The sequence below is a fragment of the Capra hircus genome, chromosome 23, assembly GCF_001704415.2.
Source record: "Capra hircus breed San Clemente chromosome 23, ASM170441v1, whole genome shotgun sequence".
Lineage (NCBI taxonomy): Eukaryota > Metazoa > Chordata > Mammalia > Artiodactyla > Bovidae > Capra > Capra hircus.
This window is the reverse complement of record NC_030830.1, coordinates 39,285,651-39,311,982: the sequence shown is the minus strand read 5'-3', so window position 1 is coordinate 39,311,982 and position 26,332 is coordinate 39,285,651. Positions and strand designations below refer to the sequence as shown.

Sequence of the window (26,332 nt, the reverse complement as noted above, 5' to 3'; positions counted from 1 at the left end):
TCCATGGGATTTCCCAGGCAAGGATACTGGAGTGGGTTGACACTTCATTCCCTTTTATGGCCAAATAATATCCCATTGTATGGATATATACCACATTTTGTTTTATTCATTCACCAGTTGATGGATACTTGGGTGGTTTTTGCTTTTTGGCTGTTGTAAATAATGTTGCTATGAATACTTATGTGCAAGTTTTTATGCAGATGTATCTTTTCATTTCTCTTGGGTGTATACTGGATCATATGTTAACCCTATGTTGAATAGTTTGAGAAACCACCCAACTGTTTTCCAAAAGTGGTTGCACCATTTTACAATTCACATATGTAATTAAAATTTTTCTAGTAGCCTCATTTTTAAAAAAGTAAAAAGCAATGGATGAAATTAATTTAAATATTTTAACCCAATATATCAAAAATCACATATCCAATGTCATTTCTATAGGTAATCAATATAAAATTATTAGTAAAACATTTTAGACTCTTTGGGGTATTAAGCTGCAACATCTCATGTGTATTTCACCCTTGCAACACATCTGAGTTCAGACTGGCTCCATTCCAAGTATTTGATAGCCACACATGGCAGGTGGCTGTCATAGTCCATTGTGTTGAACTCCTTGAGACCCCTTGGACTATAGCTGGCCAGGCTTCTCTGTCCACTGAATTCTCCAGGCAAGAATACTGGAGTGGGGTGTTATTTCCTCCTTTAGAGGATCTTCCACACCCAGGGATGGAACCAACGTCCCTTGCATTGCAGGCCAATTCTTTACCCTCTGAGCCACCAGGAAAGCCCAATGAATGGCATGGGTCCAGACAGTTTTGTTAGAGAACAGACTCTGAGCTACTGGGCAAAAGAACTTCATGCGCCCACAGGGCCTTGCATGCAGCAAACGCTCGGCAGATGCCACATGAATGAGGAAATGAATGAATGGGTCCAGTTTCTCCCCAACAGCTGCTGATGGTGATCACTACTTCCTGAAGCCTCCATCTCAGTCAGATCCTGTCTGGGAGTTTCTGGCACCGTTTCAGAGCCTTGACCTTGAGGTGCAGCAGGTAGTGGAGGGGGATGAGGGGAGGACGCCATGCTGGACCTCTGGGATGCCCAGACCTGCTGGAGGAGGGCCCTGTGGTCCTGGGGCTGTATTTTGGGTAGCAATGTGTGTGTGTGTGTGTCTGTCTGTCTGTCTGTGTGTGTCTGTGCGTGTCTGTGTGTGTGTGTGTGTGTGTGTGTGTGTCTCTGTGTGTCTCTGTGTCTGTGTGTTGGCAGGGTGGGCTCGGGGGATGTGCTCTGACCCTGCCTGTGGCTGCAGAGGGTGCAGGACAGTCAGGACGTCGTGTGTGGCATCTGCATGGACAAGGTGTGGGACAAGCCGGGGGCGAGCGGCTCTTCCGCATCCTGCCCGACTGCAGCCACGCCCACTGCCTGGGCTGCCTGCGCGCCTGGCGGAAGAGCCAAGGGGACTTCCCGCCCGGTGTCATCAAGTAAGGGTCTTGGAGAAGCCAGCTGGGAGGGGTGGGCTTGTCACTCTTTCACCTTCCACTCTCCCCCCCACACACACACCTCGCAGGGCCTGTCCCCAGTGCCGGATCCATTCCAGCTACATCATCCCCTGCAGGTTCTGGGTGAGCAAGGGGCCTGAGAAGGAGCAACGCATCAGGAACTTCAAGGCTTGGACCAGGTGCAACTGGTGGGGGGAATGTGACACAGGTTAGGAAGGAAGGAAAGCAACCCTTGATCCATTCCCACTCCCCCGGGGTTCCCAGCATGGAGTTCTCCCTCCCAGTCCTGGGAACGCAGTGTCGGAGGTGGCAGGCAAGAGTGTGAGCTTTCTCCACTATTTCAGAAAGCCAGATAGGTAACAAGAGTGACCGAGACAGTCAAGGCCCAGTTCCTCCTCTGGCCTGGCTCAGGATCCATGCAGGACCTCTCAGCACGATGAGACACCTGGCCTGGCTTTTATTTCTAGTTTTCTTTCTTTCTTTTTTTTTTTTTTTTTAAGCAGTAAAGAATGGGATTTCGCTGGCTGCCCAGTGGTTAGGACTCAGTTCTCACTGCTTGGGCCTGGGATTCTTTCCCCAGTAGAGGAACTAAGATCCCCCAAGCCTTGCAGTGTGGCCAAACAAGAAGAAGACATTTAAATCAGGAAAGCAAATTGATATGAATGCCTATTGTTTCTTACATAATTTTTGAAAACATGGGGTTTCTGAAGACACTGAAATGCAGCCCTTGGAGATGGGGTAAAGTTGAGTAGGTTTTCATCTCTTGGGGAGGGTAGGCTTTTATTTAAAAGCTAGCATTAGTTACAATTCCAAGTTCTTAATTCTACCTTCCCAAAGGGTTTATTACACTTGATGTATGCAAAGTATATCTGGATAGAGAGAGGGATAAAAAGACCTAGTCTCTACCTGAATTTTGTCCGTGAACTCTAAAAACTGCCTCAACAAAGTTACTGAGAACAAACCTAGGCAGAGTCTCACAGAGGGGGAGGTGTTTGAGCTGGGGGATGGAGGAGGAGTAAGGAGAAAGAAAATGGAAGCACTCAGGCAGAGGGAGGACCGGGGAAATCCTGGCGGCTGGATACCAGTTGGGAGTGTTCAGAAGTCGCCGGGGCCAGAGGGAGCGCCCAGGCCCAGGTGTGATAGAAGACAGCACCGTGGAGGGTTCACTGCGTGCGACAGACATCGCAGGTCACAGACGCTGTGAAGCGGGGCTCTCACTCTCCGCACGTTGCAGACGGAACTGAGGAAAGGCCTGTGGGGCTTAAGTGAGGAAGCGGGGCTTGAACTCAGGCATTCTGGCCCCTAGCGCGGACTGGAAGGAATGGTGGGGAGGACACTGATGTGAGAGAAGAAGGGAAACGGTAAGATGATGAACGCTCCAGCACAGGCAGCCACAGGACGGGTGTCACGTGAAACCCCGTGAGAGAGGCTAATGGAGATTTGGTCAGATTGAGTGGGGGCTTTTTATCTTTTGGTCATGCAGGAAGGCATGTGGGATCTTATTTCCCCAACCAGGGATTGAACCCATCCCCCCTCCACTGGAAGCGCAAAGTCTTACCCACTGGGCCACCAGGGAAGTCCCATGGCTAAGTTGGGGGCTCTTGATCACTGTCTGGATGGACGGGTCCCTAATGCTAGCTTTGGTCAAATGGTAAGAAGAGAAAGAGAGGCAGTGCTTTAGAGGGACTCCCCTGCTCCCAGCTTGGTGGCCAAAGGGATCCTGCATTCTTGCTGGGACTGCAGGAAGTGGGAAAGACTCAACTGCACTGGTGTCAAGCAGAGTTGGTGATACAGGAAAAAGGCTACAAATAAAGCACTTTATCTTTTTCTCTCTCTCATCCATCTTTCTGTGCAAGAAAACGCTGTTCCTACTTAAGCAGATCACAAGTTGCCCGCAAACCCTTCCTGTATCTGACCTTTCACAGAGTGAAATTTGAAATCTCAGAAGTGGGAAACTTCTTAATCAAATTTCATTAGCTAGCAATGACCAAATCATAAGGAAATGGCAACCCACTCCAGGACTCTTGCCTGGAAAACCCCATGGACAGAGGAGCCTGGCAGGCTACAGCCCATGGGGTTGCTAAGAGTAAGGCTGAGCGACTTCAATTTACTTTACTTAAGACCACCCCTCAGAAGACAGCCTTGTTCTAAACTAGTTACAGAGACACAGTGTAGGATTATCTGTTCTCCCTCCTTAGGTGGTTTTATTGAAACTTAGTTCAAAGAAGGAAAGGAGATTCCCAGAGTCACTGCTGTCCCAAATAGACTCTGGGAATTAAGAGAAAGGTACCACTTAAGACTTGGAGAATTTTGAGCATTACTTTACTAGCATGTGAGATGAGTGCAATTGTGCGGCAGTTTGAACATTCTTTGGCATTGCCTTTCTTTGGGATTGGAATGAAAACTGACCTTTTCCAGTCCTATGGCCACTGCTGAGTTTTCCAAATTTGCTGGCATATTGAGTGCAGCACTTTCACAGCATCATCTTTTAGGATTTGAAATAGCTCAACTGGAATTCCATCACCTCCACTAGCTTTGTTTGTAGTGATGCTCTCTAAGGCCCACTTGACTTCACATTCCAGGATGTCTGGCTCTAGGTGAGTGATCACACCATCGTGATTATCTGGATCGTGAAGATCTTTTTTGTACAGTTCTTCTGTGCATTCTTGCCACCTCTTCTTCATATCTTCTGCTTCTGTTAGGTCCATACAATTTCTGTCCTAATCGAGCCCATCTTTGCATGAAATGTTCCCTTGGTATCTCTAATTTTCTTGAAGAGATCTCTAGTCTTTCCCATTCTGGTGTTTTCCTCTATTTCTTTGCATTGATCACTGAGGAAGGCTTTCTTATCTCTCCTTGCTATTCTTTGGAACTCTGCATTCAAATGGGAATATCTTTCCTTTTCTCCTTTGCTTTACGCTTCTCTTCTTTTCACAGCTATTTGTAAGGCCTCCTCAGCCAGCCATTTTGCTTTTTTGCATTTCTTTTCCATGGGGATGGTCTTGATCCCTGTCTCCTGTACAATGTCACGAACCTCCATCCATAGTTCATCAGGCACTCTGTCTATCAGATCTAGTCCCTTAAATCTATTTTTCACTTCCACTGTATAATCATAATTTAGGTCATACCTGAATGGTCTAGTAGTTTTCCCTACTTTCTTCAATTTAAGTCTGAATTTGGCAATAAGGAATTCATGATCTAAGCTATAGTCAGCTCCCGGTCTTGTTTTTGCTGACTGTACAGAGCTTCTCCATCTTTGGCTGCAAAGAATATAATCAGTCTGATTTTAGTGTTGACCATCTGGTGATATCCATGTATAGAGTCTTCTCTTGTGTTGTTGGAAGAGGGTGTTTGCTATGACCAGTGCGTTCTCTTGGCAAAACTCTTAGCCTTTGCCCTGCTTCATTCCATATTCCAAGGCCAAATTTGCCTGTTACTCCAGGTGTTTCTTGACTTCCTACTTTTGCATTCCAGTCCCCTATAATGAAAAGGACATCTCACACGCTAGTAAAGTAATGCTCAAAATTCTCCAAGCCAGGCTTCAGCAACACGTGAACTGTGAACTTCCAGACGTTCAAGCTGGTTTTAGAAAAGGCAGAGGAACCAGAGATCAAATTGCCAACATCTGCTGGATCATGGAAAAAGCAAGAGAGTTCCAGAAAAACATCTATTTCTGCTTTATTGACTATGCCAAAGCCTTTGACTGTGTGGATCACAATAAACTGTGGAAAATTCTTCAAGAGATGGGAATACCAGACCACCTGATCTGCCTCTTGAGAAACCTATATGCAGGTCAGGAAGCAACAGTTAGAACTGGACATGGAACAACAGACTGGTTCCAAATAGGAAAAGGAGTACGTCAAGGCTGTATATTGTCACCCTGCTTATTTAACTTATATGCAGAGTACATCATGAGAAATACTGGGCTGGAAGAAGCACAAGCTGGAATCAAGATTGCTGGGAGAAATATCAATAACCTGAGATATGCAGATGACACCACCGTTATGGCAGAAAGTGAAGAGGAGCTAAAAAGCCTCTTGATGAAAGTGAAAGAGGAGACCGAAAAAGTTGGCTTAAAGCTCAACATTCAGAAAACAAAGATCATAGTATCCGGTCCCATCACTTCATGGGAAATAGATGGGGAAACAGTGGAAACAGTGTCAGACTTTATATTTTTAGGCTCCAAAATCACTGCAGATGGTGACTGCAGCCATGAAATTCAAAGATGCTTACTCCTTGGAAGGAAAGTTATGACCAACCTAGATAGAATATTGAAAAGCAGAGACATTACTTTGCCAACAAAGGTCCGTCTAGTCAAGGCTATGGTTTTTCCAGTAGTCATGTATGGATGTGAGAGTTGGACTGTGAAGAAAGCTGAGCACCGAAGAATTGATGCATTTGAACTGCGGTGTTGGAGAAGACTCTTGAGAGTCCCTTGGACTGCAAGGAGATCCAACCAGTCCATCCTAAAGGAGATCAGTCGTGGGTGTTCATTAGAAGGACTGATGCTGAAGCTGAAGCTCCAATACTTTGGCCACCTCATGCGAAGAGTTGACTCACTGGAAAAGACCCAGATACTGGGAGGGATTTGGGGCAGGAGGACTACAGAGGATGAGATGGCTGGATGGCATCACCAACTCGATGGACGTGAGTCTGAGTGAACTCCGGGAGTTGGTGATGGACAGGGAGGTCTGGTGTGCTGTGATTCAGGGGGTTGCAAAGAGTCGGACACGACTGAGCAACTGAACGGAACTGACCACTTAAGACACTTTACTGCCATCTGCTGGGAAGTAACTGTCATTAACATCTACACTTGACTATGATGCTAGCTGTTGAGTCGCTCAGTCCAGTCACTAAGTCGTGTCTGATTCTTTGCGACCCCGTGGACTGCAGCAAGCCAGTCTTCCCTGTCCTTCACCATCTCCTGTGCTTTGCTCAAGCTCACGTCCATTGAGTCGAGGATGCCATCCAACCCCTCATCCTCTGTTGCCTGCTTCTCCTCCTGCCTGTAATCTTTCCCAGCATCAGGGTATTTTCCAATGAGTTGGCTCTTCGCATCAGATGGCTGGAGTATTGGAGCTTCAGCTTCAGCATGAGTCCTTCCAATGAATATTCAGGGTTGATTTCCTTTAGGATGATGCCAGAGGTGCCAGGATGGATGTGGAGTCCTTGTGCTGTGTACAGCCTACCCAAGCTTACATGCTGGCCCTTGTTCCTGGGGCAACTGGGCTTGAAGGTGATGGTCTTCTCTCCTTCTGCCCTCTCATAGCCAGATTCAATGCCGGTTCTTCGTGCGGGGGAATGGCCGCTGCCCTTTCAAATCTGACTGTATTTACCTGCCCCAGCTCCCAGATGAGGCCCCGAGTTTTGATCCTCTCTGGCCTGAGAGTATGCAGCTGGCCTCTGTGAGTGAGGTGGTAATAGCGGGGATATGGAGGTTGGGAAGGCTGCTAGTTATGCTTTATAATAAATGTCTGTGAATTGTAAAACCTACATATGCTGTCTATGACATGGATGGTGCCTGTGTGGATGTGGTACTTTTGTGCTATGGATAACCTCCCCAACCTATGTGTCGGCCTTGATTCTCTGGTACCAGGCACAACTAGAACTGAAGCTGATGGGTTTTCTCTTATTTCCTTTTCTACTCCCAGATGGTGGGCAGACCAGTGTTCCTAGGGGGCACCGAGCCAGAAGAGGAAGTGCTCTTCATGGACTGTGCCCTGGGCATGACTTTCTGGGGTTCAGAACTCCTCCTGGACCCCAATAGTTCTTACCACTGCCTGCCATAACCACGATCAACGTGTGGGGGATGGGGCTGAGGGGCAGGGGTTGCCAGGTGGTAGGTATTTCCCCTTTGGGGGCTTGGTAAGGGACGAAAGTAGCAAGCCCTCTACCCTCATGGACTGCAGCAGTGACCCAGCTGGGGGACGTAGCGAGGGGGTAGGGTTCTCAATGTCTCGGCAGGGACTTGGTTTTTAACTTTGTTCTTTTGTAAAAGGATTCTGAAGGAAACCATTAAAATGTACCTAAAGCATCACTGCTGGTGTCTGAAGAGTCTGCTTATACCCCAGGCGTGCCCCCATCCCAACCAAGGGGTTGCTTCTGCACTTAACCTGTTGTGTAGTATCACTTGTGACTTGGCTTTTGCAAAACTTCACTTTATACCCATAAGAGAATGAGACAAGAAAGGGCAAATAACAACATAAGTACTACAAAGAAGAGTGATGTCAGGGATCCCCTGAAAGGATCTTGAGTATTCCTTCAGGGATCTTGAACCACACTTTTAGAGAACACTTTTTAAGAACTTTTCTCCTTCATCTCCTTCCCATCGGCTAGAATGCAGACCTTGAAGGGCATGAGCTAGAGCCACTACAAAGGAAAGCTTTGTTTGTTGAGGGTGGGCAAGGCATTGAAGGTTGTTTAGCATTCTTGGCCCTGCCCACTACTTATCTGGGCCTCTCTTAACTCCTTGCCCCCAACATCATTAGAAGACCAAAAACATCTCCTATTAAGTTAGAACTGATAGCCTGAGAGAGAGGTTCCTGGAAGAAATTTCTTTCCTACTATTTTGGGCTTTGCAAAGCAGGCACTATCTAAGAAATCCTCCTTACTCCTCTCCAGTGTTGTTCAGTCGCTTCAGTCGTGTCCAACTCTTTGTGATCCCATGCATTGTAGCTCTCCAGGCTCCTCTGTCTATGGGATTTCCCAGGCACGAATACTGGAGTGGGTTGCCATTTCCTCCTCCAGTGGATATTGCCTGACACTTGGCAGGTGGATTCTTTACCACTGAGTCACCTGGGAACTCCAGTCCTATCCAATAGCTCCCTTGAAATCATTTTGGAAAAAGTTATAAAACTGACTCTAATGGTAATCAGATCCAGCTCAAAATATGCCTATGGCTTCCCATACTATTCAGAGTAAAAGACAAGTTTCCCTCTGGGACCTCACGGCCTCACAAAATCTGGTCTGGTTATCTTTCCAATCTCATCTATTTTTCTCCAGCAGGGGCACTCAGCTCCAGCCAGGCTTCTGCTCAAAGCCTAACCATAACCTTCTTCCCAGAATGGTCTCCCCATAGACCTCTACCTGGCTTACTTCCTTATCTCCTTTAGGTTCAGCTTGCCTGACCACCTATTTAAAACTACCTCACTCTATCTCTGTTCCCTCCTATCACAAACAGTCATTCTATTGTTTACTTATTCAGTTGTCTGTTTCCTCCCTTGAGCATCAGCAACAATAAGGGCAAGCATCTTTATTTTGTTCCCTGTATCCTTAGCCCTAGGTGATCAGTAGAAGGCTTATTGATCAAATGGATGTATGCATGGCAGCAGAAGCTGGGAAGACAGAAATACAAGCTGGCACCCGAAGGAGGCTTTATGGGGGTCCTGTGGGGTCTTCTCCCCTCTGCCTTTATTTCCATCCTCTGCTGTGATCCCTCCCTTCGCGGGAAGATTTGGTTCCTCCAGATTTCCCTAAGCTGAAACACTGGGAAATGGAGGCTCTCTTGGTCCTTTATAAACAACCAGAGCAAGGCTACTTCTTGATTTGAGAGGAAGGTTACAGTAGCAAGGTTCTTTGCTGTAACAGATAACATTAGATTTTACTGAAACTCCCATTCTCTGGTGTACTTATACATCAAATATTTCTGGAGATGGCTGAAACTCAAATGATGGCAGCTGATGGCCTGTGGAAGAGGTGACCTTACGGTGTTTTATGATCAAATCTATGCCAAAGCCCAAGATCTGCAAGCAACATAGGCGTCAGTTTAAATAGGCTTGGGTCCAGAAGTATTGAATACAACCAACCCTGATATCCGTTCTGTACCTCCGCCCTCATCGCTTACCTGAAGGAAGGTAAGGACCCGCTCCTCCATCAAGCCCTGTCCCACCCAATCTCTTGCATGACCCCGCCCACAAGCCTATTTCTTCGTAGCCCCGCCCCAACTCTGGCCCCGCCCCATCAGCAGACCGGCAGTCGGCCTTTGCCCCCTCCCCTGCTCGGTTCCTGCTTCCGGCCCGGCCTATCCCAGTCCCGCCCCTTCCGGCTTTCCCCGGCGCCCCGCCCCTAGCCGCACCTCCAGCTTCTCTTCTTTGCCGAGCGCCCGAGTCCCGCGCCCTAGCCGGGCGTCTCCCGGCGCTGAGTATGGAACTTGGCTGGAGCGGCGCTGTCCTCAGCCTCCCTTTCCCCAGGCCCCGGAGCTGAGGCCCGAAGCCGGATCGCGGGGCGGCGCGACTCCCCGATCCCGGGCATGGAGGCCTTGGAGGCTGAGCCCGCTCGGGTTGAGGACGCAGAGCCGGCGGCGCCCTGGGCTCGGCTGGAGGCCCCCGGCCGCCTCCTGCTGCAGGCGCTGCAGGCCGGGCCCGACGGGGCGCGGCGCGGTCTGGGGGTGCTGCGGACACTGAGCGGCCGCGGCGGGGAGCCGTTTGCCTGGGGCGGCGTCCTCGAGGCGCTGTGCCGGGAGGAGCCCGTCGTGGAGGGCCCGGACTGTCGCCTGGAGCTGTAAGTCGTCCGCCCGCGTTCCTCCGGCCCTGTTGGTGCCCTCATCCTCTAGGGTCGTGTGAAGCAGGAGCTGGCGCTACCCGCTGCTCTAGATGTGTTTTTAACCCCCACACACAAATAAATAAAAGGTTTCTTTCCTGCCTCACGTAGCCCAAGTGTCTGTGTGTGAAGAGGTGCGGAAGCGTGAAGGGTGGTTACCCTGTGAGTTGCAGGGACTGCCGAGGGGAGCACAGGGCTGCAGACTAAGCATTACTCGGCGTCCTGGAGTATCATTTTTACATAAAATTTCAGAAAGGACTTTTTTTTTCTTGTTTACATAAAACAGGTATGGATCTATTACAGGGTTCAGTTCAGTCACAGTTGGTCCAACTCTTTGCGACCCCATGGTCTGCATCATGCCAGGCCTCCCTGTCCATCACCAACTCCCAGAGTTTACTCAAACTCATGTCCATTGAGTTGGTGATGCCATCCAACCATCTCATCCTCTGTCATCCCCTTCTCCTCCTGCCCTCAATCTCTCCCAGCATCAGTCTTTTCAAATGAGTCAGCTCTTCACATCAGGTGGCCAAAGTATTGGAGTTTCAGCTTCAGCATCAGTCCTTCCAATGAATATTCAGGACTGATTTCCTTTAGGATGGACTGGTTGGATCTACCTGTAGTCCAAGGAACTCTCAAGAGTCTTCTCCAACACCACAGTTGAAAAGCATCAAATCTTCTGCCCTCAGCTTTCTTTATAGTCCAGCTCTCACATCCATGTATGACTACTGGAAAAACCATAGCTTTGACTAGACAGACTTTTGCTGGCAAAGTAATGTCTCTGCTTTTTAATATGCTGTCTAGGTTGGTCATAGCTTTTCTTCCAAGGAGCAAGTATCTTAATTTCATGGCTGCAATCACCATCTGCAGTGATTTTGGAGCCCAAGAAAATAAAGTCTGTCACTGTTTCCATTGTTTCCCCATCTGTTTGCCATGAAGTGATGGATTACAGGGTAGGTTCCAATTTTTGAGCTGAAATAGGAGATGTCAAAGAGCAGGGCCTAGTGTAGTGTAGAATAGATGCTCGCTTGTTGAGTGATTTCCATGTTGTCTCCACTTCCATCCACACTGACCCTCAGGTGCTGCCTTCCAGCGCTCCCCACCCACTTCTGTCCAGCGCCATGTAGCCTCTAACTCTAGCTAGCCTGCTCTGTGCTCCTTTCAGCGAGATGCTCCTAATGGTACCCTCCCTCTGCCACCTAGGAAACCACTGCTGCTGCGATTGCCCCCATTATGCCGGACAAACCTGATGTCCCTGCTCATGGCTGTTTGGCCATCGCTGCCCGAAAGCAGGCTCCTCCCTGTGCTGCAGATTGCGAGGCAGGATCCAAGCCCTGACCTTGATCCCTGGCTCCGGGCCCTTGGAGAATTTCTGCAAAGGGATCTGAGTGCTGGTGTTTCCACTGATGGAGCATCCCCACTGTCTGAAAGGTGCCAGAGACAGCTTCAAGGCCTGTGTAGGCGGCTGGGCCAAGGGGGCAGGAAGTTGAAGTTGCCCCCAGTTCCAGATTCTGAAGGAGAAGGGCAGGAGAACAAGGACTCCCAGCAGCCTGGGAAACGCAGGAAGGAGCCAGAGGAAGAGCCTGTCAGTCCTGAGGGGGAGAGGGCCCCCAAAAGGCTCCGGTGTTTGGAAAAGGAAGAAGAGGAAGAAGAAGGTCATGAGGGGAAGAGACCTGAACACGAATCTTCGGAATCCCTGGCTGATGGAGGAGGTGCATCATCCATTACAAACCAGCCTATCATGGGACCTGAGCCCAGTGAGGCTGGTCAGAGTCTAAAGGATGCTAAGGGCCTACCTGAGAGTTTGGAGTTGCCCAAAGTTATCCAGGTACTAGGGTGAGGCTGCTGCTTTAGAGTGATCTTTTGGAGTGGAGGGTTCATACAGGGCAAAAGCTGGTTGGGACACTGTCCCCTTTGGAATGACTGTAGTCTGTGGAGCAAGGGGAAGGAGGAGGGATGAGGGAATGTAGTTTCTGCCCCACAAGCTTCTGAGAAGAGGGTAGGGAGGGGAGGGACTGGAGGTGGGAACCCTTGACCTAATGATCAGTATTGTGAGGTCAGGGGTACCGGGGAAGAGGAAAGGCTCTGGAGCTACCCCTGACGCCCCATCTTATGGGAAATGGGGGAGTCATCCCAGCATCCAGCTTGACCTCCCAGCCCAGGGCCTGGTCTAGCCCCATCAGGATGGATGCAAAGAAGACAAGTTTGTTCAGTTGGATTTACATGGGCCCTTGTCTAGTTTGAGTTCTGAAGCACTTTGTAAAGTTTAGGCTTCATGTTCTGGCTCTCTTGAGTCATCTTTGCCCACTAGCTCCCACTGAGCCGGTGCCTTCACTCAGAGGGGGCTGGGCCCCGGCTGGGGCCACGGCCATGACTGGGGGCCGTGCTACATGGGTGGGGACTTGGCAGTGACCAGGCTCTCCTCTGCAGGACCAGGTTCCCAGGCTGCAGCAGCTGCTCAAGACCCTCGGGAAGGTGACTTGCCCTACCCTGCTCCCCACAGCCCTTCTTCCACCCTTTCCTGGACCCCAGGGGCGCCCAGGGAAGCCCCACTGCAGCAAGGCACAGCTGTTCGGTGGGGGTGGGGGGTGGGAAGTGAAGGTCTCACCATCCATGTGAAGGCTTTTCTCGGCCCACATATGTTGTTCTAACCCCTGGCAAGTGGTTCTTCTCCTCCAGTAGCACCTTCTGGGGTCCTCACCCACCCACTCTGCCAGTTGACTTGTCACTGAGGGCTCTGCCAGCCCTAACATGGCATTCGCCCTCTCAGGGGTTGGAAGGACTGGAGGGCACCCCACCGGTTGAGCTGCAGCTTCTCCAGGAGTGCAGTCCTGGCCAGGTGAGTCCAGAAAGCCTGGCTGGCCCCAAGGACACGGTCCCTGTCTCCACTTAAATTTCTGTTCCCCTGCCTCGTGTGGGAATTTGGGGAGGGGATTTGGTTGGGTTTTTGTTCTCAGGGGCAGGGGTCACCCGCAGTGGTTTCTTTTAGCCCTTGGTTCCCATAGGGCGGATTTCCTGTCTTACCTTACCCTGGGGTGTCCTGGCCCCGCCCATTCTGCCTGGCGGGCTTGACAGTTCAGCCAAGACAGGCTGTGTCCCGGGACCCTCCCCCGTCTTTGGCAGGTGGACCTACTGTGTGCCCAGCTGCAGCTCCCGCAGCTCCTGGACACGGGTCTCCTCCAGCTCTGCACCTGGCTGCTGGCCCTGTCACCAGACCTCAGCCTGGGCAATGCCACTGTGCTGACCAGGAGCCTCTTCCTTGGACGGGTAGGTGCTCTGGGACGCACATGAAGGGTCTGGGACTGGTGGGGCAGCGGGGAGAAAGTCTGAGCCCTCAGCAGGATGCCAGAGGGGGTTCTCAGGTTTGCACACATCTGGCCTGTCCCGGGTTCTGGGAGCAAGGGAAGGGCACAGACCCCTAGGCCATCTACCTACGGGGCATCTAACTCATCCATCCCTCTTGGGCCGCAGATCCTTATAGAAGCTGAAGGGATATGGGAGCTGGGGAAGGGAGCTATGTGTCCTTTCCAATGGGTGGATCCATGTGGGTCCTGGATAAAAGAATTTTTTGGTCACTGTAATATATGTGTTTGTGTTTAGTTGCTCAGTCTTGTCCAACTCTTTGTGACCCCATGGACTGTAGCCCACCAGGCTCCTCTGTCCATGGGATTCTCCAGGCAAGAATACTGGAGTGGGTTGCCATTTCCTTCCCCGGGGGATCTTCCTGACCCAGGGATAGAATCTGCAGCTCCTCCTGCCGTATCTCCTGCGTTGCAGGCAGATTCTTTAACCGCTGAGCCACTGGGGAAGCCTGGTGTAATGTATAAGCTTCTGAAATGAGTCTGATAAACATTTGTTGGAGAGAAGAAGCAATTAACTAATAGTTTCCTCCTTGTTGGCTGTAGATTCTCTCCCTGACTGCCTCAGCCTCCCGCCTGCTCACGACTGCCCTGACCTCCTTCTGTACCAAGTATCCCTATGCTGTCTGCAGAGCCCTCCTTGGCCCTGTGCTCCAAGCCCCGGGAATAGGTAATTTTAGAACAGGCCCCAGGCCCAGTAGCTCTGCCCTCTCTCTTCCCAGCACCCTTCACCTCCCCTGGGTGGTCCTGGCAGGAATTGAGTATTCAAGGAGTAAAGATACCAGTTGCTTCCCTGACGCTGCCCCCTGTAATGAGCCGGGCATTTTGTTCCCTGCCAACCCCCTCCTCTCCTGCCATCTTCCCCCAGACTTCTCTTATCTGCTGTCACCCACTCAGGTCCAGCTCAAACAGAGTTACTGTGTTGCCTTACAAAGGACAAGGCCCTGGAGCCAGACGTGCAGGTTCTAATGCTGGGGTAAGTGAGAGGCACCCCTGCTGGCCCCACCCACACCTCCTCCCCCTGGCCAAGCTGCTCTTGGCATTCTGGAATTGGAGCTGACTGGGCACCAGGCCCTGTGCCCAAAAGTGCCTGAAATATAGGCAGTGGCACAGCCGATGCCCACTCTCGCTGACCTGAGCCTGGCTTTGTGCCTTACCATAGTGGGTCCTTGTTAGTTGCCATACCATGTCCCTTCCCCAGCCCAGGGGGCCAGACTTCTGTGCCGGGTGCCCCAGGGAATGTGGAGAAGAGGCCGGTGCTGCTGTGCTTGAGTTCTCGGTATAGTTGGAACATGACATCGTGGTTCAGAGCCCTGGCTCTGGAGTCAGATGGACACGGGTGAAAACCTCAACCTTGCCTTTATTTTTTTATCTTTCCACTTTGCCTTTAAATGTGCAAGTTTAATCAGGTTGTTCTATCTCTCTGAACCTCTGCTTCCACACATTAACTGTGTAGGATTTTTCTAGATATTAAGTGTGATAATGCACTTGAAGACCTCAGCACAGCATTTGGCACCTAGGAAGTGCTCAAATACTGTTATAAAATTGGTGTTAAATTTGGGCATCAAATTGGGGAGTTAAGATACAGACATGTAGAAATAAAGAGTAGGTGAGACCCCATTGGACATCAACATGAAATATAAAATGCTAAGTATCATATGAGAAGGGGACAATCTCCAAGAAACTACTAGCCACCCGTTGCCGAGGACTTTGTGTTTTCAATTCATTACTTCAGTCTGCGTGCAGTCCTGTGTGGCTGCCACCTTAGAGATAGAAAAGCTGAAGCTCGGAGAGGCTGAGGGAGGTGGCCAAAGGCCGCAGAGCTGCAAAAGCCTGGCCTCAGACCCGAGTCTGTGCACCCGGGAAGGGACACTGTTTCCGTGCCATCCTGCCTTTCCTGACAAACTGAGGACAGGAGGTGCACCTGGAGTGGGCCTCACCCAGGGCTGGGCTCTGCAGGGACGGCTCGCCTTCTCTCAGAGGCCTCACATGTGTCATCTCTCCCACCATCGTCATCATCCTCTCCCTGGGTCACCCTCCCCATTTTGCTCAGGATGCACTCTCGACTCCTGGTCATTTTTCAGGGAATCGTTGTACCTCTCAGCTAGGCCTCCACTGTCAGCTCCCAGGGGTCTGGGGCCATGGCCTTCCCGGCACTGCAGCAGCGGCTCCTACCTGGCCACCAGCATCACGGGCCCTGACTACTTCCTCTGCAGCTGGGGATCTTAGCTGTCCCCGGGGCCTTGCCTTGGGGTAGGAGCAGTAGATCCCCACGCTTGGTGGGAGGCTGAGCTTTCCTCACTGGGGCCTGTGCTTGCAGACAGATCTCGGAGCTGCCCTGGAAGGAGGAGACTTTCTTGGTGCTGCAGTCACTCCTGGAGCGGCAGGTGAGTGGGCTGCCTTGGGATGGACAAAGAAGCGCTGCTGTGCTGTGGGCGGGCGTGGGGCTCCTGCGCTTCTGACCACTTCAGTGACGGAATGGGCAAGCAGGATGGCAGCCCTCCAGGAGGGTGCCTGTGATACTGGGAGGAGGGTCCTGGGGCTTGAAAGGCCAGGAGCAGAGAGCTGACTGCACGGTTAATCCCAGCTATGCCTCTTGCTGGCTGTGTGGCCTGGAGGACAGACTTGTTGATGTATATGTGTAAATTTAATTTATTTTTGAATAGGTAATAGAGTCATATGTTCACACTTTTGAACTGTATCCTTACAAGGATATTGTGAAAAAATTCCTCCCAGCCACCCAGATTCCCCTCCCCAGGGCTAATCAGTATTACTAGCTGCAGTGGAACCCTCCCAGAGATGCTGTATATATACAAGGACACATGTTGAAATTTACTCTTCTCCTGCTTTTTACATAGGTTGTAACACACCAAGCTCTAAGCTATAACACAGAGTGCCCTGTGCTTTGCTTTTTCCATCTAACAGGATATTTTGGCAGTTCTTCCGTATATCGATACATAAGAGTCTGCCTCATTTGTTTATAATGCAAGTAGTTAGCCTCTTTATGCCTCAGTTTCCTCATTGGCAAAAGGTGAGTGATGATGGCACCTACCATGTAAAACTAGGGTGAGATTTAACTGGTATAATTGGGGTAGCATGTCCGGAACGGTACCTAGTGCCTAATAAGTGTTTATTAAGTTATGATTATGAAGAGCTGTTGTTATTATGCTGGCAGGACTCCTTTGGGGCCACTCTCTCCTTTTATTTTCAACCACTATGCCAGGCTAAAGATCCTCAGCCTCCCCTTGCTCCTAATCTGAGCCTGTGCAGCAGTGACCACCGGTTTTCTGAGCCCTGTGTGCCAGACTTTATCTGTATAATAACATTAAATCACTTTCAAAGTCCTCAGAGTTCAGTATTATGAGCCCCATTTTACAGATGTGGAAGCTGAGGCTCAGACTAGTTGAGTGACCTGAAGCTCAGTTTGGTTGAGGGTCACCTGCTTAGGAAGTGGTGGAGTTGGGGAATTGAATCCAGGGCCCTTTCTTGTGCTATTACCCCATCTCCTAATGTGTGCAGGTGGAGATGCCCCCTGAGAAGTTCAGTGTGTTGATGGAGAAACTCTGTAAAGAGGGGCCAGTGGCCACCACATCCATGGCCTATGCCAAGCTCCTGCTGACAGTGATGACCAAGTATCAAGCCAACGTGAGTACTGGTAGGGCCACAAGTGTGGGGCTTCCCTGGTGGCTCAGTTGGTAAAGAATCCGCCTGCAATGAGGGAGACCTAGGTTTGATCCCTGAGTTGGGAAGATCCCCTGGAGGAGGGCATGGCAACCCACTCCAGTATTCTTGCCTGGAGAATCCCATGGACAGAGGAGCCTGGAAGGCTGCAGTCCATGGGGTCGCAGAGTCAGACACAACTGAGCAACTAAGCACACACAAGGGCAGTTTCTGCTGCTTGATTGTGCCACGAGGGTGTCTGATGTTCGCCAGGGAAAAACCCTGAGTGTAAGCTAGGGAAACCACAAGTTCAAGTCCAAGAATAGGGGAGTGAGGCTGCTTAGGAGTTCGTTCATCCAGCCAACACTGCTGTAGGCCAGATGCTTTCTGAGGCATTAGGAATCAACAATCACGATATCACAGTTTCTGTCCTGGACTTGACCTCTGCACCAGCACCTATTGGGTTAGTGAGAGGGGAGAGAAATGATAAGCAGATCATTGTAATATCTGGTAGCAGCCAGGTGAAGGTAAGCACAGGGCATCTGATGGCAGAGGAAAAGGGGGCAACTAAACCTTGTTTGTCGTGGGAATTGGTGCAGGCTTCCTGACTCTTAAAGGATGGGTGGTAGTTAAAGGCCAAGGTGGACAAAAGGGCATTCCAGCCAAATAAACTGTGTAAGCACTGAATGTCCGAGGGGATCTGCAGGTAGGTCATTGTAGCTGAGGCCTAAAAACCCGAGAGTGGATGGTCGTGGGGGATAAGGTTCAGTTCAGTTCAGTCGCTCAGTCGTGTCCGACTCTTCGCGACCCCATGAATTGCAGCACGCCAGGCCTCCCTGTTCATCACCAACTCCCAGAGTTCACTCAGACTCACGTCCATCGAGTCCGTGATGCCATCCAGCCATGTTATCCTCGGTCGTCTCCTTCTCCTCCTGCCCCCAATCCCTCCCAGCATCAGAGTCTTTTCCAATGAGTCAACTCTTCGCATGAGGTGGCCAAAGTACTGGAGTTTCAGCTTTAGCATCATTCCTTCCAAAGAAATCCCAGGGCTGATCTCCTTCAGAATGGACTGGTTGGATCTCCTTGCAGTCCAAAGGACTCTCAAAAGTCTTCTCCAACACCACAGTTCAAAAGCAGCAATTCTTTGGTGCTCAGCCTTTTTCACAGTCCAACTCTCACATCCATACATGACCACAGGAAAAACCATAGCCTTGACTACACGGACCTTTGTTGGCAAAGTAATGTCTCTTGTTTTGAATATGCTATCTAGGTTGGTCATAACTTTTCTTCCAAGGAGTAAGCGTCTTTTAATTTCATGGCTGCAATCACCATCTGCAGTGATTTTGGAGCCCCAAAAAATAAAGTCTGACATTGTTTCCACTGTTTCCCCATCTATTTGCCATGAAGTGATGGGACCGGATGCCATGATCTTCGTTTTCTGAATGTTGAGCTTTAAGCCAACTTTTTCACTCTCCTCTTTCACTTTCATCAAGAGGCTTTTTAGCTCCTCTTCACTTTCTGCCATAACGGTGGTGTCATCTGCATATCTGAGGTTATTGATATTTCTCCCGGCAATCTTGATTCCAGCTTGTGTTTCTTCCAGTCCAGCGTTTCTCATGATGTACTCTGCATATAAGTTAAATAAGCAGGGTGACAATATACAGCCTTGACGTACTCCTTTTCCCATTTGGAACCAGTCTGTTGTTCCATGTCCAGTTCTAACTGTTGCTTCCTGACCTGCATACAGATTTCTCAAGAGGCAGATTAGGTGGTCTGGTATTCCCATCTCTTTCAGAATTTTCCACAGTTTATTGTGATCCACCCAGTCAAAGGCTTTGGCATAGTCAATAAAGCAGAAATAGATGTTTTTCTGGAACTCTCTTGCTTTTTCCATGATTCAGCAGATGTTGGCAATTTGATCTCTGGTTCCTCTGCCTTTTCTAAAACCAGCTTGAACATCAGGGAGTTCATGGTTCACATATTGCTGAAGCCTGGCTTGGAGAATTTTGAGCATTACTTTACTAGCATGTGAGATGAGTGCAATTGTGCGGTAGTTTGAGCATTCTTTGGCATTGCCTTTCTTTGGGATTGGAATGAAAACTGACCTTTTCCAGTCCTATGGCCACTGCTGAGTTTTCCAAATTTGCTGGCATATTGAGTGCAGCACTTTCACAGCATCATCTTTCAGGATTTGAAACAGCTCAACTGGAATTCCATCACCTCCACTAGCTTTGTTCGTAGTGATGCTTTCTAAGGCCCACTTGACTTCACTTTCCAAGATGTCTGGCTCTAGATTAGTGATCACATCATCATGATTATCTGGGTCGTGAAGGTCTTTTTTGTACAGTTCTTCTGTGTATTCTTGCCACCTCTTCTTAATATCTTCTGCTTCTGTTAGGTCCATACCATTTCTGTCCTTTATCAAGCCCATCCATAAGGTTAGAGAGCTAAAATACTAAGCTGATACTTGTCGCCCCTGCTATGCTCCAGGCATCCTTCTAAGCCCTTTATCTATGTTAACTTGGTACTAGTCCTGTGAGAACTAGTCCTATGAGAAGATACTATTATTGGCTCCATTTTATAGATGAGGAAATTGAGATGCAGTAACTTGCCCAAGGTCACATCCCCTGGTCATGGTAGTATCTAATGGAAGTTAGATTTCTCAGGGAGTCATCTCCAATTGTCCTTGGGTCCTGGATTTCTCTCTTCTAACTAACAGAGCCCAGGGGCGGGATAGGGGAGAGGAGAGATCAGCTGCTGAAGTCCTGACATGATTCTTCCTTCTCTCCAGATCACTGAGCCCCAGAGGCTGGGCCTGGCTGCAGCTGTGGAACTCAACACCACTTTCCTGAGGAAGTCCCTGCAGGCTGCCCTGAGACATCTGACTCCCTAACTGTCCACCAAAGGACCACCCTCCCGAAGCTCCCTCACCAACTTCCTGAAGGACACTTCTGCCCTCAGCTCCTCACCCTGCCTCTTGCCTGGGGGTCAGGGCTGAACCTGGCTATCCCAGGGATCAACTTCCTCCCTGCTCCAGGCTGCAGAGGGGCTGGCAGGAAGGGTCTGGGGCTAGATGATCTTTATTACCAAGGGCTTTTGACCCTGGGCTCCCTCCTTGTCACTTCTGGGGGCAGACACCATAAGATAGGCCTCAGCAGGGTCATAGCAGACCCAGAGTGGACAATGATGACACTCCAGGAGCCCCAGGGACATGTGTTCAGCACCGATCTCTTGTGCTCAAGTGTATATGTGATGATCCTCTGTGTTCTTGTTTCTGACTTGAATAATTTATCAATGGTTATTTCATAAAAAAAAAAAAAAAGACGTTCAATAATGTCTTATTAGTAGCAGTGCCTGTCTTCCTACTAACTCCCCACCCCCTGCCCCATTCTGCTCAGTGACAGGGGGCATCTTTCTCCTTGTGGGGCAGGTGGTGGGGTTCGGAGGTTCATTCATGTTCTGTGGGCCAGATCATGTGTGATACCACGCACCCGAGCCCTGTCAGAGCGGTCTGTGGAGTGGGTGAGACTGGGCATGCCACACTGCGGGAGAGGGGCTTTGAGGGCGGGAGTGGCTCAGCCCGGAGTTGGGGAAGGCTTTGGGGCAGATGATGGCCTTTGAGGAGGGATCTGAAGGGCTCCTGGGGTTACGGCGAGCAGACAAGACGAGGCCTGCCGGACAGAAGAGGCAGAGTGTGCAATATTGTGGGCAGGTCTGTCCTACGTCTCTATATCCCCACAGCACTTAGCGAGGCGCCTTGCTCATGTTCCTGAATCAACTGTCAGGTGTAAGTCCATCACAAAACCTTCCTTGAGGCCTCCCCGCCTCAGGCTCTGAGCGGCCAAGAAAGAAACTTTTAGTAAAGCCTGCTTTTGAGACGTGAAACAGGTTCGCAAGGCAGGAGGAAGTGCGCGCCGGAGGTATAAGAGACAAAAACGGTGGGGTCTGTCTGCATCCTCTCAGCGGCTGTCAAGGGTGCGATGCCCAGCAGTGTGACTACTGCAGTTCGATCCCTGGCCTTAGCCTCTTCCCTAAGGGCCTGGCAGAGGCTGGTGCCACAGGGCGCGCGGCTAGGGTCTTCCCAAGCGAGTCTCGCGGTGCAGGGCACGGCAGCTGCGCCCCTCAGTGGCCGCAGATGGCGGCGCTCCCCGGGATTGAGCCACCAGACTAACTACACTCAGGAGAAAAGCCGCGGAAACAGTCATCTCTCGCGAGAACAAGGATCCTATTTGGGCGCATGCGCGAGTGGCGTTTCTCTCTTTTCCGGTTATCGCGGCGTAGAGAACTATGAGGTTGGTGTCGCTTAGTCGTGCTATCCACGTTCATCCGCACTTCTGGGCGCCCCCGTGGGGAAGGAAACATTGCGGGCAGAAGCCCCGGGAGTTCTTGCCCCTGTTTCGTTGAGGTGCATTTCTTGTCAGGCTTCGGCCTGCGGGCCTGGCGTTCGAGTTGGCGCGCCAAGGCCGGTCTCCAGTAGGGTCGGTCCCTCTTCCCCGGGGTTGGTCCTTGGGCCCGAGTCGCCCCACTCTGGTGTCCAGAAGCCCCCGGGGAGTAATCCCTAGGCCCTCCCGCGCCCAAGGCTCCTGACACCCCCGGGGGTTGGTGCCCGGCTACCGGGCTCTGACCGCTCGTCTTGCTTGTTTCTTGCAGCAGCAAAGTCTCCCGCGACACCCTCTACGAGGCGGTGCGGGAAGTCCTGCACGGGAACCAGCGCAAGCGCAGAAAGTAAGCGCCGGCCTCGGGGAGAGCCGCTTTGGGGAAAGCCGCTGGAGGCTTGTTATAACTTTGTTAACATTTTTTTTAAGGTTTTTGGAGACGGTGGAGCTTCAGATCAGCCTGAAGAACTATGACCCTCAGAAGGACAAACGTTTCTCGGGCACCGTCAGGTTGGCACCGTTCCGATCCCACCCAGCCCTCAGTGCCCCCGCGCTGCCCCGTCTCCTCCCTTGTGGCTCCAGTGGAGCTCGAGGCGGCCGGGCTCGTGCGGCACTGAAGTGCCCGGGTAGTTCAGACCCCCTGCTCCGCGCAGGCGTGGCTGGACGGACCCCCACCCTGGGTCTTAAAAGAAGAGGGGAGGCGTGGGGAGGCTTTGGCCGAGCCCGCCGGCTAGTTTGAGAAGCCAGACTAGCTGTTGGTGAATGTGGACGGCTCTGGGTAAGGCTCAGTGGTCCCAGACCCCTTCACCTTCAGCCTCGATAGCCTAGGGCTGGACGTGACCTATCCTGTCCCCCCCAAAATGCAGGCTTAAGTCCACTCCCCGCCCCAAGTTCTCCGTGTGTGTCTTGGGGGACCAGCAGCATTGTGATGAGGCCAAGGCTGTGGATATCCCCCACATGGACATCGAGGCACTGAAAAAACTCAACAAGAATAAGAAACTGGTCAAGAAGCTGGGTGAGTGTGCCTGGTGTGGTTTCATAGGTGGGGCAGAGTGATGGCAGATCTCTTGGGAGTGGTAGAATATAGGGGTATTTCTGCTGTTTGGGTTTGAAAATGATGAAGGGGTAGAGTCATGACCAAGTATCTGCTGTGTTTGGCCAACTGGAAATTGAAACTTAGCCATGTAAAAATTCGGGTTTTTTTGCTTTGAGGGTTATTTTTAAGGGAAGAAGACCAGGTAGTGGTTCTTTGCTAAGCAAGTGAGCTCTTGTCAAATTGACAGGTCAGGTGCTTGTGCCTTCTGGGTTGGAATTTCTATTTAGAGCTCCTGTTGTTTCATTTTAATCTTTATGCTGTATGATTGGAGTGTTTACCCAGATGGACAGGTTCTTCAGTTGCGTGGCTAGAAAGTAGGAAGGTGGGATTTGAAACCAGGCGGTCTTAGAGTGAGCCTTTTTCATTGCAACATGGATTGTGAGTTAGCGTGCACTTCTGCCACCTGGTTTCATGTGGATGTTTGGCCAGTAAAAGTCCAGAGGATGGCGCTTACACTGCCCGGAGGAGGATGCAAAACACTTGGTAGCTGTGGAAAGGGTAGAATGCTGATGGGAGGCCACTTCTGTGGTTGGGGTCACAGAGCTCTGTTTTCAGAGTTGTCTTGCGGGGCCAGGTTCTAATGGCTTTTTCTCTCTACCAGCCAAGAAATATGATGCCTTTTTGGCTTCAGAGTCTCTGATCAAGCAGATCCCCCGAATCCTGGGCCCAGGCCTGAACAAGGCTGGCAAGTTCCCTTCCTTGCTGACCCACAATGAGAACATGGTGGCCAAAGTTGATGAAGTGAAGTCCACGATCAAGTTCCAGATGAAGAAGGTGCGGTGGTCTGGCTGGTTGCATAGATTAAACAGTGGTGATGGTGGCAGGGCCCTGCAGTTTACCCACGTTCTCTGAGTGGAAGCCCTGGTTTGCATTTCTGTGGATTCTTGAGACTTGGAACAGTCACTTTACAGGATTGAAGATTTTCAAATAGCTCTGGTCTTCTAGGTCTGAGGGCAAAGCACTGCTTATTAGGGCACTGGAAGGGGGAGGAATGGGCCATCTGGCTTGTAGATGAACCCACTCTCCACAGTTGGTTTCTTTGAATCAGGCCACCAACCTGATTTGACCTCCCCACAGGTGCTGTGTCTGGCAGTGGCTGTTGGCCACGTGAAGATGACAGATGATGAGCTTGTGTACAACATCCACTTAGCTGTCAACTTCCTGGTATCATTGCTCAAGAAAAATTGGCAGAACGTCAGGGCCTTGTACATTAAGAGCACCATGGGCAAGCCCCAGCGTCTGTACTAAGGCACAGCTTAATAAACCATACTGAACCATCAGCAGTGTCTTCTGTGGCTTTGGGAAGGAAGGGAGGTGCTTTGCTACCCTGCACTGATGAGCCAGTGGTGGGTAGTCATTTACTGCAAATAAGGCAAGGCCTTTCTGTCCTCAAAATCATGGAGCAATGCTGAAACTTGTTAAAACAACCTTTATCTACTTGTGTACAAGGTGTTAAGTGGCTAAGTCGTGTCCAAACCCTTTGAGACCCCATGGACTGCAGCATGCCAGGCTTCCCTGTCCACCATCTCCTGCAGCTTGCTCAAACTCATGGCCATTGAGTTGGTGATGCCATCCAACCATCTCTTCCTCTTACCCACTTCTGCCCTCAGTCTTTCCTAGCATCAGGGTATTAACCAGAGGGATTTGTCATTTTAGCTTGTGAATGAGTGAATTCGCTTAGTTGTGTCCGACTCTACTACCCCATGGACTATAGACTACCAGGCTCCTCCATCCATGGGATTTTCCAAGCAAGGATACTGGAGTGGGTTGCCATTTCCTTCTCCAGGGGATCTTCCCAACCCAGGGATTGAAACCAGGTCTCCCTCATTGTAGGCAGACACTTCACCATCTGAGCCACCAGGGAAGTCCTGTCATTTTAGCTTATAGGTTGTAAGTATTACACCTAATCATCTGATGAGCATTTAATTTTGGTTCTCAATGTGGTAGTCCTGACTTGCTCCTCTGGTAATATAGTTAGTGATAAAACACCTAGGCCTGTTGAACAGTGTTCCCAGTAGGTATGGAGGGGGAAAAGCTGGCTACGAGCTCAATTTTACTGAAAGGAAACAAGTGTTATTCCTAGTATGGGGTTGGCCAAAAGGTTCACTCTGGGTTAAGCTGGCACAGAAAAAGACTTCCTATAACTCAGATGGTAAAGAATCTTCCTGCAATTCCTGGATCAGGAAGATCCCCTGGAGAAGGAAGTGGCAACCCACTCCCAGCATTCTTGCCTGGAAAATTTCTTGGACAGAAAAGCCTGGCAGGCTACAGTCCATGGGGTCTCAGTTGGACACGACTAAGTGACAGAACAAACTTGGGCCAACTCAAGGAAAATGATTGGGAGCTTACAAACTAAAGTGTTGAGCACATTGAAAGCTGGGAGTTAAGTGATTTAGGGGATTTTCTGAAGCTGTGTGGTTTTTGTTATCCAAAACAATAAAGGTAATACGGGGAAAATTTATGATTTGGTAACTAGAGGAATAGAGTATGAAAGGTAGTTCACAAGTGACTACATCTTCTGTCCTGTCTCTTATAAAGGTGAGTGTAGCAAAAGGTCTGAGAGCGATGAGGTAAGGCCAGCAAGCCTCCCGGAAGGTGGGCCCCAAGTGCACCTTCGGCAGCCAATTCTGAGAGAATGATCACAGCCTGTGAGATGGAAGCAAGTCACTTCTAGGAGACCAGCTGCTAGCAGCCTGCTGTCATGAGCAGATCACAGCAAAGCAAGAGCTTCCTGGAGGAGGTTCCCATGACCAGCTGCGCATAATGTGTTGGGTGTGAGACCAGATTGTGGGCTGGGGCCCTCATTGCCTAAGTGAATCCAGCTCTACCACTCAGAAACGATGGGTACCTACTGAGCCAGCCTCTTCCAGAAAGCTTATCTGAAAGGAGCTGAAGAAGGTACCTACTAAAAGCATGATGTGCTTTGCACAGTGCCAGGCACTTGGTACTCAAACAGTGGTTAGGCAGAGCTACGTACACGTGTATTCTGGACCTGGCACATAAATACCTGCTTGTCTGGCTCAGCTGGCTGTAGGATGGAATGGAGGTCATCCTGAGGACAGCTGTCTCATCAATGGTGATGCGTGGGGAGAACAAGGTGCCTTCAGAATCAGTCGCACCCTCGCACCCCTCCCCCGCAACCACTCTGTCTCGCTGTGCCGAGTGTGGGATTTTAGGTCCCCAACCAGGGATCTAACTCATGCCCTCTGGTAGAAACGCCAAGTCTTAATAAAAATAGTTTTGGAAACTCTATGGGTATGTTTTGGAAATTCTTGGAAACTTGAGTCTTACTGGATTACTGATTTGCATCACCTGGATTTAAAAATTAAACCTACTCCCCACTTTATAAGATCTATTAAGCCTTATGTATTGGTGCTGCTGCTGCTGCTAAGTCGCTTCAGTCATGTCCGACTGTGCAACAACCCCATAGACGGCAGCCCACCAGGCTCCCCTGTCCCTGGGATTCTCCAGGCAAGAGCACTGGAGTGGGTTGCCATTTCCTTCTCCAATGCATGAAAGTGAAAAGTGAAACTGAAGCCCACCAGGCTCCTCTGTCCATGGGATTTTCCAGGCAAGAGTACTAGAGTGGGGTGCCATTGCCTTCTCCATGTATTGGTGCAAGAGTCCTTAAAAACTATATTAGACTACTGTGACTCCCTGCCTTCTGCTGGCCTGCTCAAAAGCTGTTTAGAGCCATGGTGCCTGCCCTCCAGAGGCCCATAGCACCACACTAGAGAGCCAAGAGTGGGAGGCAGGACGGAAAGCAGACTGATTTGATTGTAAGTGACAGTTGAGCTATCTTAGCCAAGCCCC

At 50.3% G+C, this 26,332-nt stretch overlaps 2 protein-coding genes across 2 annotated transcripts; both read left to right on the top strand.

The window, feature by feature from the left end:
- On the top strand, positions 9,540–20,378 carry FANCE (Fanconi anemia complementation group E). Its single transcript, XM_005696467.3, has 10 exons — positions 9,540–9,992; positions 11,232–11,856; positions 12,459–12,503; positions 12,799–12,867; positions 13,152–13,295; positions 13,934–14,057; positions 14,285–14,363; positions 15,708–15,774; positions 16,907–17,032; positions 19,839–20,378. Exons 1-10 carry the CDS (start codon positions 9,742–9,744, stop codon positions 19,938–19,940), a joined length of 1,632 nt encoding a protein of 543 aa, XP_005696524.2. The 5' UTR covers positions 9,540–9,741; the 3' UTR covers positions 19,941–20,378.
- On the top strand, positions 21,212–23,799 carry RPL10A (ribosomal protein L10a). Its single transcript, XM_005696250.2, has 6 exons — positions 21,212–21,339; positions 21,698–21,772; positions 21,853–21,933; positions 22,290–22,438; positions 23,121–23,293; positions 23,597–23,799. The coding sequence occupies exons 1-6, from the start codon at positions 21,335–21,337 to the stop codon at positions 23,765–23,767; spliced, it is 654 nt and encodes a 217-aa protein (XP_005696307.1). The 5' UTR covers positions 21,212–21,334; the 3' UTR covers positions 23,768–23,799.